This window comes from Mobula hypostoma, chromosome 16 (assembly GCF_963921235.1).
Source record: "Mobula hypostoma chromosome 16, sMobHyp1.1, whole genome shotgun sequence".
Taxonomy (NCBI): domain Eukaryota; kingdom Metazoa; phylum Chordata; class Chondrichthyes; order Myliobatiformes; family Myliobatidae; genus Mobula; species Mobula hypostoma.
Window position 1 is genome coordinate 41,077,350 of NC_086112.1, and position 13,419 is coordinate 41,090,768.

Here is a 13,419-nt window from a genome sequence, read left to right on the forward strand (position 1 = left end):
AACTCTAATGGGTGGACAAAAATCCTAAAACAAAAATTACTGCAAAAGTTGCTCACACTTAGGGATATAGAAATTATAATAACTCTTGGAAATGTAATGTCATCAAATGGACTTATTTTTCCCTCTGCCTATTTAGAGACAAATTTCATTTCTCATCTCTCCAGTTCAAATACTTAATTGAACAAGGACACTCACTAATTTAACACAAAGGTAACACTAATTATAACCGCTGGTTGAAAGAAAGTGGTTAAAGTCCCGATTTGTTTCAATACTGTCTTTACTGTATTAAACGAAATATTTACAATTTGTACAAACGTTTGAGCTCCAACAAGATACAAAATACATTTCACAAGATGCAAAAGCAGGAACCAGGTTTACCTGGAACACCATTGCACTACAAAAGGACAGAATGTTTTTCAAAGAACAAGTGAACATCTGGTTAGGCAACTCCACAAATGCAGCAATTCAGGCAATAACAAAAATACAATGTGAGGTCAGAGAGGATTCAAATGCTCTTCTAATAATCCAGGGTTTCACAAAGTGTCCTGGAATTTTCTTGGTACTACCAAAACAGTTAATTTGCGCTCAGTTCAATAATGCTTTACTTTAATCCCTCGATCATTGGTGTAGTGATCATCAGTCCTCAAGTATCAATGTTAAGATTCACCTTAAAGACCTGATGGCCAGAAGGATCAGGAAGATACCATCTGTTTTTTTTTAATATATTAAGAAAACCAGTTCTGAACACACTGTCTCAGAAATAGATTTTAGTAAATAACTTCATAGACTGACGCTTTCTTATCTCCAGAGCCGGTGACTATATATTTATCGTCCACTGAAATATCGCAGCTCAGCACTGATGAGGATTCCTTAGACTGTAGAAAGAAAGAGAGAGAGAGACAATGAGACTGATTTCACAATGATAGGAAGCCAAGAAGAGGACATGAAAAAGTACTGGACTCTCTTTAATACTTACCAAGGTTATTTTATAATTGCAAAAGAGATAGCAAAAGGGAAAAATAGCTTATCAGGGACCGAAATGGAATTGTGTATGCAAGAGTGCAGATATGGGTAAGGTTCACTAGGACTGCCCCCACAGAAGTGCAGACCAATGCCAATGTTGCGGTTAAGATGAATGAGTGTGAAATATTGGAAGAGATAAACATTGGAAGAGAGGAGGCATTAAAAAGTTATGTATGTGGATAACTTCTCTGGACTTCATGAAGTATGTCCTAGGGAATAAAAAGAAACAAGGGAGGAAATTGCTAAGGCTATGACTATCATTTTTCATGACTCCCTGGCTACAGTAGTGGTGCCAGAGGTAAAAAGGAGTAAGAAGTAAATTGGTTTAAAAACAACGTAGTTTAACTTCAATGGGGCCAAATTATTGGAGGTCTAAAGGAGTGTAGAGAAAGGCAGCTTAATCAAGGACATTTAGCGCAGATTTGTTAACGGGACCTGTCTGACCAACTTAATTATATTCTTTGAGGAAGTACCAAACAGCCAATGAGAGCAGTGCACTTAAGAGTCTATTTGAATTTAAGCACAGCTACTGACAAGTCTCACAAGATACAGGAGGTAAAATGTAGTGGTTGACAATTATTTATTGCAATTGGATAGCTGCTTCCACTGGGTTTTGTGTCAGTCCTTTGTAATTTGCAGTACGTGTTAATGATTCACACTGAAATGTAGGGTGCATTAATAAAAAAGCGTGCATGCAAATCTTATGAAGGTTGGCTGTGTTGTTGACAGTAAGGAGGAACGCTTTACTCTGGTCATGTAGAGGAGTATAAGATAATGCTGCAGTGGAGAAATCAGGAGACATGGGAATACAAAAACACAGGATGTTAAAAGGTGTGGAAGAATCAAGTGATTTTGGATTATGTCTTAAAGGTAGCAGAATAGTCCAATAGAATTTTTAAATAGGGGGAAAATAAGAGTACAGAGATAATATAGAATTGCATAGAATGATAGTTGGACCACTGCCTTAGTACCAAGTACAGTTCATGTCATCACATTACAGGGAAGACAGGATTACACTACAGAGGTTCAATCAGAGTCACCAGATTAGAAAACTATAGTGATGAGGAAACATTGAAAAAGCCAGGAAAAAAAAACACAAACGGCTGGGGGAACACTTCCCAGACGGCTGGGGGAACACTCCCCAAACTGCTGGAGGAACTTAGCAGGCCCTTGTGCCTTGGGTGAAACATCATTTTTTCATTCCTCTCCATAGATGTTGCCTGATCCGCTGAGTTCCTCCAGTATTTTGTGTGTGCTGCTCATGATTTCCAGCAGCTATGGAGAGGAAAGAATTATTGACAATTCAGGTTGAGACTGTTTCACGATGCAGGGTCTCAAACTAAAACGTCTACAATTCATTTACTTCCTCAGATGCTGTTTGACCTGCTGAGTTCCTCTGGCAGTTTGTGTATTTTTTTCCTTCAGATTTCAGCATCTGCAGTAGTGTCGTATGTCTCTTTCTGGATAATTGAATAATGTGGGGTTCTTTTCTTTGGAACGAAGGCTCTTGAATTATTCAGGTTGTACACCATTAAGCTGTCAAGATAGGAGTAAATGGGAAAGAATTATTTCTCTTATCAGAAGGGTAAACAATCTAAGAGGCATAAAGTATTTGAAAGAAGAATAAGAGTGAATTAAACTGTCTGGGCCCAGAGTGTATTATGGGAATTTGCTATCTGAAAGGGTGTAAGAGGAAGAGACTTACGACCTAGAGGTCTACAGATCTGCTGCTGGAAGTTGGGAAGTTGCAGGTAAGCCCTCTTTTAGGTAGCACCGACAAGATGAACTTCCTGTCACGCTTCTTGACTGTTTTTATGATTCATTTGGGTTTCAGCTTCTATAATGTGTTGTTCAAAGTTTACAGGACCTTTCTCATTGCATGAACTGTAGATTTTGCTAAATCTATGCTTTCCCTACTTATTCTCTTGATTCACCTTTCTTAATTCCAGAGCAACCAGCTGAACATGCATGACAATATGAGTAAATACTCAGAAGGTATTGCTGCCTCTTCGATCGACACTAAGGCACTAGTCTCTATGTGCTCTGTACATCTAATTTCAATAAATCTTGAAACAGTGCCATTGAAATTTCAAAAGCAATTGGTTCTATTTTCTGTTCCTAAGAATCAGAACACAATATTTCAGCCATTCAAAATATACATTTTCTTCAAGAGCTATCTATCTGTTCCCTTCTTTCCCATGACCATACAATTCCTCTTAAGTAGATTTCCTTGGAAAGTGAAGAAATGACTTAGCTTCCACCATCTTCTCAGATTCCTGATCAGAACAACTTACTACATAAGCACAAGAAATTCTGCAGATGCTGAAATCCAAAGCAAAATACACAAAATTCTGGATGAACTCAGCAAGTCAGGCAGCATCTATGGAAACGAATTAACAGCCGATGCTTCAGGCCAAAACCATTCTTCAGAACACTACATAAATATATTTCTAATGATCAGCACAATCCTCTCCGACATACATCCAGTTCAATCCCTTAAGTTCTTCTGAAAGGCTTTTTTTTTTAAAGAGAAAATATTACCAATGTTGCAATAGAATAACACCACAAGACACAGGAGCAGAAATAGACTACTCAGCCCATCGAATTTGCTCTGCCATTCCATCACGACATTCTACTGCCTTCTCCCTATAACCTTTGATGGCCTTTCTAATCAAGAACCTATCAACCACCGGTTTAAATACTATATACCCAATGACTTGGCCTCCACAGCTGTCTGTAGCAATGAATTTCACAGATTTTGGCTAAAGAAACTCCTCCTCATCTCTGTTCTAAAAGGATATCCTTGTACTTTGATCTGTGCCCGTTGCCTATCCTAAAGAATAGCCCTGAACCTGATGAGACTTTGAATTCACACAAATGATCACACTCATAATGGTACAAACTTATCGTAAGTCCACATTTTTCTGATTCTACTGAATTTTCTTTAACATCATTGTTCAGCAATTTTGAACATAAATTTTTTCTCAGAATACCTGGAATATGCTTGCTCCATAAGGTGTTCTCCATGCATTAAGAAGATTATCTTTTCCAGTGCTTACAAACCATTTACCTGTAGAAATATAATAAAATCATTAAATTTACAATGTAATATCTAGCCTAATTCAAATGTTAAACATTAATCTGTCACCCATGGTTTCATCCTTCTTCCAACACTTCCTCTTCAATCAAATCACGAGTTTTAAATAGTTGCATTCCATATTTTATACAAATGATCTCAACTTGTCAATGAGTTCATATTGAATTGCTTGCCCTGTTTATTTCAATCATTAAATGCTCATGATCAGAATTTCTAAAAGTTCTTCCTGAAAGTAAAATACAATGGTTTCCAGTTAATTGGGACACATTGGAACCAGTACATTTTGGTCAGATTAAGCAGCTCCTCCAATTAACCTAAATTTCATGGGAATAGTTTAAAAAGGTATAAAGAAGACAAACTATTGTTTAATAAAGTAACAAACTGTGTATTAAAATGAAATAGGAACAAATTAGAACACTACCAATTATACTACAGTACTATAGCACTAATTGTCATCGGTGGAGAAATTCATCCAATGTACGCTACCGAGTTCTTTTGATTGACTATAAATGAACAAAATTAGCACAGACACCTTGTGCAGATAATAGACTGCCTTCATACAATGCTGTTGATGATTGCATCCTCCAAATCTTCGTTTTCATTGTAACATTCAAGATGACTGTCATTACGTTCAAATGCTTCATAGTTCCTAATTTGTTGAAGTAGAGATCTTATTTCATTATCACTCCCTGCCATCCCTGCCACCTCCATGCTTCAATGCCTTAAACCACAGTGAGCAAAACAGTTCTGAGTTGTCTTACTGCTTATTTCTCACCAATTATCAGTAACAAAAATTACTACTTTTTAAACAGAAACACATGCACTGATGCTATTTAAAAACTGCTCGCTCCAAGCATGATGTAACGTCTAACGGGAACACAAATGCACACGGCTGATGCTGTTTAGAAGCTGCTTGGCAGCAGTCTCCTGTCCCAATTAAGTGGCATAATGTCCCAAATAAAAGAAAGGAATCCCGGCAGTTTTCTCAATTTGTTTTTGTTCTTTAAGAGTTGTCCCAAATAAGTGGCTGCCCTGATTAACCAATGGCCCAATTAAGTGGAATCCAATGTATATACACAATAATACTCTAAACTTAAGAAAATAAGGTTGCCTTCATTCATAGGTCAAACTGAGAGAGATTCCATCCAACCCCACCCAGATTCACAGCTCAAAACTCGTGTTTTACCCTGTGCAAAATGTGGAGCAGGCTGGGGTGAAGTAGGTCTAACTCCATTCCAATCACCCAGGGGACACCTAGTCAAGCTCAGCAATGCATTGTGGGAATTCACCCATGGGTAGAAAGACCTGTCCTTGGAATGCCTTGACGAGAGGGGAAGGGTGACGGGATGGGGGCGGTAGTGGGAAGGAAGCAGGGGTGTTAGTATAGGTGAGCCACACCTTTTGTCAAACCTATCAAGGCTTTGAAACACATTTTTAAAGGTTTGGCAGTCTGAAATATTTAACTATTAGGATTGCTTTAAATAATTAGTAAATCAAAAAAAAACAAAATTATTAAAATAAAAATAACTTTTTAAGAAGTAAATAACTGAACTTTCCCTTATCCATTTAATTTCCAAGTTGAGAATTCCCCTTAAAATCTCTGGAGTTTTACTCTCTAACATCAGGCCTGTCAGAAAGAGGTGGCATCATCAGTCCAATCAGATCAGCGTAGCTCTGATGATCTGATACCCAAGAGATTCTGGTGGTTTCAGAGTAGCAGATTTTCTCGACTACCCTTGGTGTATTTAACAAAAAAAAAATAGGAAATGTGCACTCCAGATGCTGGGTCCAGCCAGAAATCCACCCATACTCCCAATTTGGAACCTGGTTTCAGCTGCACAGCTGGAGTTTGGACTGCACATACAGTGTGCACTCTGTAGCCAAACTCACACGCAAAACCTCTGGGTGAGCCCACTGCCAGACCTACAGCATTTCCAAGCAGTTGGATGCTGGTATGTCGCAGTTTTACTGGAAGTGGTGGAGATGGATTGATGCGCCGAGTGGGGAACTCTTGCTACTAATCTGCATGGTTGGAGTATTGGTCAGGGGCGGTGGGGTGGTGGGGTGGGGGGAGGTGGTTCCACCCTGATCACACTATTCACTGGAACACCGTGAACCTACAGGGAGTCAACATAAGCACCAGTCTTACCTGATACTCCATGTACATTTCCTATTATTAACGTAATACAAAGATTTGTCAGCTGCAGGACAACAGTAATATAAAGGTACCTTAAAACAATTATCAATTTGTACTAATCTGCGTATGTACTACTCTCAAAATGAGACAAAAAGCAGTTTTTGTTCACTGAACTTTACATCCATTCACTTAATTAGGAACTATAAATTACAATATTTCTTTCATATGATTAGAGCAATGCATAAGTGAGTATCTCATTACATAACAAGAAAAACTGTCAGGCTTTTAGGACTTGGTTATGCACATCAAACCAGTAAGCATGCGTGCTTCTTGCTGGTCAAAACTCTTAGCAGAGCTTACAGCTTAAAATCAGCATTTGGTCAGATCCAGAATTATCAAGGCCACTTTCATTTTGAATTTCAACACTTCCCACTCTTTCCCCAATAAATTTCTTTCCTTTCCTAAAATTTAGTTTTTTTCATAATAAGATGATGTTTGGTTGTGTGTGTGTGTGTGGGGGGGGGGGGCGGGGGTGCAGTCACAGCTCAGTACCAGCTTCTGTCACTAACCCATTAAGCTGCATATTGAAATCGACATTTTTAAATAAGAACAATGAAAAAAGTCAGACTTCTTCCTGATCCCAAAAAATAGAGATCATTTCCAATGTCAACGTGATTGGAGTTCAATTAAAGAGACCAGTCGAGGATTAAATCAGAAATCTTTAAGGTCACAGAGAAAATGTGCTACCCCCATACAATATGTGACAGAAGCTTTCAATTGGAAGAAATAATTTGCTCAAAGAATTTAATTCCTTTACACAAAAAGACCAAGATATGCAGTTTGGTAAAACATGCCTTTAACATGTCTATGAAGGTCTTTCCTCTGGCTCCTCGACCACCACGGACCCAGGAATCATTGATGGGACATGAGAGATCTGGTGCTGGGTTTGATAGGAAGGAGAGGGAGGATGTGGTGGAACCTGGTTAAGGTGGTTATGTTTCAGCATTGCACACCAGACAAAGTCATTGTTTCAACCAGCAGGAATCTGCATATGTGTGTCACATATAGAGAACAGAGAACATATTTTCAGATGCGCAGCTTGTGTGCAGTAAGCCACTGACCATGTTTAGCAGCTAGCTTTCTGACAGATTCAATTTAATGTAGGAAAAGCATTGCCCTGCGTCATGGAATTGAGGCCTACTGACAGATGAATAAAAACTGGCAATATTAGAGACATCAAACCATAAACGGGATAATTTAATTGTTGCTGATGACTTACCACAGTAAGCAAATTTAAGGGAGAGCACACAGCTTTCATGGAGGTGCAATTGATATTTATCTGGTTTTGTTACATGAAGCACTTCTACATTGCTGCTCTCCATCCCCACAGCTAACCATTCACCGGTAGGACAGTAACCAAGAGAAAATATCTTTAGGAAAAGAAATGGAAATGAAATTGGGATTATGCTTCGGAATACTATGAAACAATATCACAAAAATAGAGATACATATACATTAGTGGTTATAATATCAAAGTTGTATATACAACAATCTTCAATAGTTTCGGTTCAACCTCCCACATGCAAAATGAAATTATAATCTGCATAAATTAGATTTAGTAGAAACACTGCCACCTCTAGATGGGCCACTGCAATAATTTGCCAGCTGTAATGTGGACTGTAATGTTTGTTCTGCAATAAGAAGTATTTTATTATTGTTAGTAAACAAAATAAGAGTCATGATATTTCAGGAAAAATACTATCATGGACTGACTGGCAGAAGGCAAAGAGTGAGATAAAGAGGACCTTTTCTGGTTGGCTGCCAGTGATTAGTGGTATCCACAGGAGTCAGTGTTGGGTCCGTTACTTTTCACAGTACACGTTCAAGATCCGGATGATGGAATTGATGGTTTTGTGCCCAAGTTTGTAGATGGTACAAAGCTAGATGGAGAGGTAAGGTAGCTGAGGAAGCATTGAGTTTGCAGAACGACTTGGACAGATTAGGAGAATAGGCAAAGAAGCTGCAGATGGAATACAGTGCGGGGAAGAGTATGGTTATGCGCTTTGGCAGAAGGAATAAAAGCATAGACTATTTTGTAAATGGGGAGTAAATTCAAAATTCGGAATTACAAAGGGACTTGGGTGTCCTGCTGCAGGATTTCCTAAAAGTGAACTTGTAGATAGTAAGAAAGGCAAATGGGTTTGCATTCATTTCCAGAAGACCAGAACATAAAAGCAAGAGTGTAATGCTGAGGGTTTAGAAGCAATTGGTCAGACCACATTTGGAGTATTGTGAGCCAGCTTGGGTCGCATATCTAAGATAGGATATGCTGCAATTGGACAGGGTGCAAAGTAGGTTTACAAGAATGATTCTGGGAATGAAAAAGATTAACGTATGAAGAGTGTTCGATGGCTCTGGGCCTGTACTTGCTGGAGTTTAGAATACAATTATAGGGAATCTCACTGAAGCATATTGAATATCTAAAGGCCTAGTCAGAGTAGATGTCCTCAGTAGCGGGAAAGTTTAGGACCACAGGACACGGCCTCATAATAAAAGGATGTCCCTTAGGACAGAGATTAGGAGGAGTTTATTCAGCCAGGGGTAGGCAAATCTGTGGAATTCATTGCCACAGATGGCTCTTTATGCCAAGTAATTGTTTATGTTTAAAGTAGAGGTTGGCAGTTTCCTGATTAGTAAGAGCATTAATAGTTACAGGGAAAAGGCAGGAGAATGAAGTTGAGAGGAATAATAAATCAGCCATGATCAAATGCAGAGAGATCTGATGGGCCAAATGGCCTAATTCTGCTTTTCTATCTTATGGTCTTATGGGAACTGTGAAAATTTATAAACACATGTAATATGTTAAATATTTACATCAAAATACAGTTGCAAATTCAAGCTATTTTGAAGTTGCTCAATCTCTTGTTCTTTTCATTCACTAAATTTTAATTACAAGCTGCACTTGACATCTCTGAAGTATCCACTCCAGGCAACAGTGATTTCAGTGGATCATTTCTGCAAGTGGGCCTCATGCTCATCTAGCCTTGCATCCTTTTCTTCAATAGCAACACACACAAAACGCTGGAGGAACTCAGCAGGTCAGGCAGCATCCATGGAAATGAATAAACAGTTTATGGATGCTTAGACAGTTTAGGACTGGAGAGCAAGTCCTTTTTAGTCCTTCTTTACAGACATCCCACCTCTCCCGGAAGTCCCGGGAGTCTCCCGCATATGAATAGTGGCTCCCTGATGCCCGCAAATTATATACAATATCACGGAAATCAATTTTTTTTGAGAGCGAGTGAGCGAGAGCAAAGCAAGTGAGAGAGTGAGAGAGCGCGAGAGCAAGCGAGAGAGAGAGCGCGTGAGCAAAGCAAGCGAGAGAGCGAGAGAGCACAAGAGCAAGCAAGCGAGAGTGTGAGAGAGAGTGCGAGAGCAAAGCAAGCGAGAGAGCAAGAGAGAGAGCGCGACAGTAAGTGAGAGAGCGAGAGAGCACAAGAGCAAGCAAGCGAGAGTGTGAGAGAGAGTGCGTGAGCAAAACAAGCGAGAGAGCGAGAGAGCACAAGAGCAAGCAAGCGAGAGTGTGAGAGAGAGTGCGAGAGCAAAGCAAGCGAGAGAGCAAGAGAGAGAGCGCGACAGTAAGCGAGAGAGCGAGAGAGAGCGCGTGAGCAAAGCAAGCAAGAGAGAGCACGAGAGCAAGCAAGCGAGAGCACGAGAGAGCGAGAGCGCGCCATGGCAGAGTGTTGCAAAAAAAAAGGAAAATATAAAACGTACGTCACCCCAGACTACACTAAAGTGTACCCCTGCCTAATTGAGGTCAAAATAATGACAGTGTTCCTCGCTGCACTGTTTGCAACAGTGATTTTTCTATTGCCCATGGTGGGTTTAGACTGTAAAAGACATGTTGAGGTGAGTTTAACAGGTGTCATTTGTTCATTAGCATAGCTAACGTTATTTAAACTAGCTGGCTAGCTGCTAAGGAGCTACTCTATTACAGACATCCCACCTCTCCCGGAAGTCTCCCGCAAATTGATGGTGCTACCTCTCTGAAATGAGTTTTTGCAGGGTGGGATGTCCGTCTTTAGGACTGGAAAGGAAGGGGGACATCAGATTCAGCAGCTTCACAAATACCAATAATTCGAATATTCTGTCGTCACATTCTGTATTCCAAGTCCGAGTTTTTAAAAGTCAGAAAGTCAAGTTTTTTCTTCATTCCAGTAATTGTCTCTTCAATTTTCCCCATCTTGAGTTCATTTTGTTGCGTGGATTTTTGAAGATTAGATATAGCAGACTGATGTTCCGTGATAGATGTTTGCATTTTATCGATTACATCAAGAATTTTCTCCAGTTTAGATGAAATTTCCACACGAATCAGATCCGTTATAGTAGTTGAAATTTCCGTTTGAATCAGATCCAATATAGTTTTCAAAGTTAACGCTGGTTCAGTCAGAGGAAGATCAGTAGCTTTCAGTCTAATCATTCTCACTTCACTGCAGCTTCTTGAGATGAACCTGTTTCTTCCCAGCTTGCATGTGGGTTTCCATAGTGACAACGGTTTTCCTAAAACTTCGATATACTAGTTCGCACACTATTCAAATTTAGCTTAATGAATAGTTGCATTATTTTGAAATTTTCAAAGTTGAAGATAAAATTTATTATTGGAGTACATACATGTCACCACGTACAATCCTGAGATTCTTTTTCTTGCAGGCATACTTAGCAAATCTATAGAACAGTAACTGTAAACAGGATCAATGGACAACATACTATGCAAGTTCAGACATAAATAAGTAGCAATAAATAACGAGCATGAAATAACAAGATGAAGAGCCCTTAAAGTCAGACCATTGGATGTGGGAACACCAGAAGTAGAATAATTGTAGTTATCCCTTTTCTTTTAAAAAACAAGAGCCTGATGGTTGAGGGGTAGTAATTGTTCTTGAACCTAATGATGCTCGTCCTGAGGCATTTGTACCTTCTACCTGATGGCAGCAGCAAGAAAAGAGCATTGCCTGGGTGATGAGGATCTTTGGTGATGGATTCTGTTTTTCTATGGCAATGTTTCATATAGATGTGCTCAATGGTTGGGATGGTTTTACCCACGATGTACTGGGCCGTGATCTACTACCTTTTGTAGGATTTTCCACTCAACGGCATTGGTGTTCCCATACCAGGCCATAATGCAGCCAGCCAGCCCACTTTCCACCACACATCTAAAGAAGTTTGCCAAGGTTTCTGATAACATGCCAAATCCCCGCAGACTCCTGAGGAAGTAGAGGTGCTGTTGTGGTTTCTTTGCAATTACATTTATGTGATTGGTCCAGGACAGGTCCTCTGAGATAATAACACCCAGAAAGTTAAAGTTACTGGCTCTCTCCACCTCCGATCCTCTGATGATTACTGGCTCATGGACCTCTTTGGTTCCCCTTTCCTGAGGTCTACAAACAGTTTCTTGGTCTTATTGACATTGAGTGAGAGGCTGCTGTCATTACAATTTCCCTCCTGTATGCTGATTCATCACCACCTTTGATAAAGCCCACAACAGTGGTGTCATCAGCAAACTTGTATATGGTGTTGGAGCTGTACTTAACTACACAGTCATAGGTGTAAAGTGAGTAGAGCAGGGGGCTAAGCACATGTCCCTGTGGTGCTCCTGTGCTGATAAAGATTGTGGAGGAGATGTTTTTCCCAATCCAAACTGACAGGAGTCTACAGGTAAGGAAACCAAGGATCCAATTGCACAAGTGGGAATTGAGGCCAAGGTCTTCAAGTTTACTGATCAGTTTTGAGGGGATGATGGTATTAAATGCTGAACTGTAATCAATAAGGAGCATTTTGATCTATGAAACTTTGTCCAGGTGTTCCAGTGTTGTATTAAGAGCCAATGAGAAGGCATCTGCTGTAGACCTGTTGCTTCAGTAGGTGAATTGGAGCGGATCCAAGTCGAAAACTCAGACAGGAGCTGAAATGCTTCAACACCAGCCTCTCAAAACACTTCATCATTATGGATGAAAGTGCTGCTGGGTGATAGTCATAGAGACAGGTTACCACGTTCTTCTTGGGCACCGGTACGATTGAAGTGTGCTTGAAGCGGGTGGGTACCACACACTGCTAGAGTGAGAGGTTGAAGATATCTGTGAATACATCAGCCAGTTGGTCAGCACAGGTCTTCAGTTCTCGGCCAGTTACTCCATCTGCACCAGCTGCTTTCCTTGGATTCACTCCCTTGAAGGCAGCCCTTACGTCCAAAATATGTGGGAGACATGTGGGTGTGTCATGGTAACTCTCTGTCTGGTGGTCTAAGTGAGCATGGAAGGCATTGAACCAGTGTCAATCGACACTCTCAGCATGACCTATACACAGTAGACTGGTCCCAGTGTTGGGATATTTCCTTTTGGACACCCAACCCTGGCCTACTTCTGTACCCAATTTATTACTCTATAGGTATATCTCTCTTCCACACAGTGGGCTCTACTGACTCTTCAGTAAACATTTCTCCTTTCTTGCTATTTTACAGTCATCAGGATGCAATTTCTGATCCATTTGTTGACACACTATCTGCCTCTGGAACTGTCGGTGTAAATCAATGACTCTCAAGACTGCCTTTGTGCTCTTTGGTTGACCGTTTATCTACTTTCATTTGCAAACCCAAATCTGGAGTTATCAGATTCTCATTTGTTGCTCTGCTGCTTAGCTCCCCAATACTGAGTGTCCAACGCTTGTACGTATCGGCTAAACCACAGTCTTTTTATGGTAGCAGCTTAGTTTTTCAGCCTCAGCTCGCCAGATGGAGTCATCGAGTTCTACCTGCGGTAGCGTGGCATGTCATTGCGAGCAACACTGTCACAATGGAAAGGACTGCCTGTATTCTCTGCATCTTACTCTGGGTTGCACAGTCTCACACTGTTCCCAGTAGTTACACGGTGATCACCAAAATACCGTTTCCTGTATCTTTTGAACTGCAGCCCAGGGCTGCCAGTGATGTGAAAACTCCTTGGTGCTTCCCAAATCCATCTGCTGAGTAGCATGCTCAGGTGGGATCAATGTACCCTGCACTCTGAGTAACTTCCAAGATCTCCTCACTCCCCAAAGCTATGATTATGATTGGACCTGAATTCCTCAATCCAGCATATTCTCACGATCACTAGTGCACATCCACATA

At 40.3% G+C, this 13,419-nt stretch overlaps 1 protein-coding gene across 5 annotated transcripts in view; it reads right to left on the reverse strand.

Annotated features, from left to right (window-relative positions):
• Nucleotides 1–267: 267 nt before the first annotated feature.
• LOC134357345 (transducin-like enhancer protein 1) overlaps nt 268–13,419 on the reverse strand; it is a 125,623-nt gene continuing 112,471 nt past the window's right edge. For 3 of the 5 annotated variants that reach the window (XM_063068794.1, XM_063068791.1, XM_063068792.1), the window contains 4 exons: nt 7,537–7,687; nt 6,270–6,290; nt 4,017–4,093; nt 268–875 (listed from right to left, as the gene is read on the reverse strand). In XM_063068794.1, coding sequence (XP_062924864.1) covers nt 768–875; nt 4,017–4,093; nt 6,270–6,290; nt 7,537–7,687 — 357 coding nt within the window. In that variant the 3' untranslated portion in view covers nt 268–767. The remainder of the gene's footprint in view (nt 876–4,016; nt 4,094–6,269; nt 6,291–7,536; nt 7,688–13,419) is intronic. The other 2 variants (XM_063068793.1, XM_063068795.1) reach the window with 1 other exon arrangement.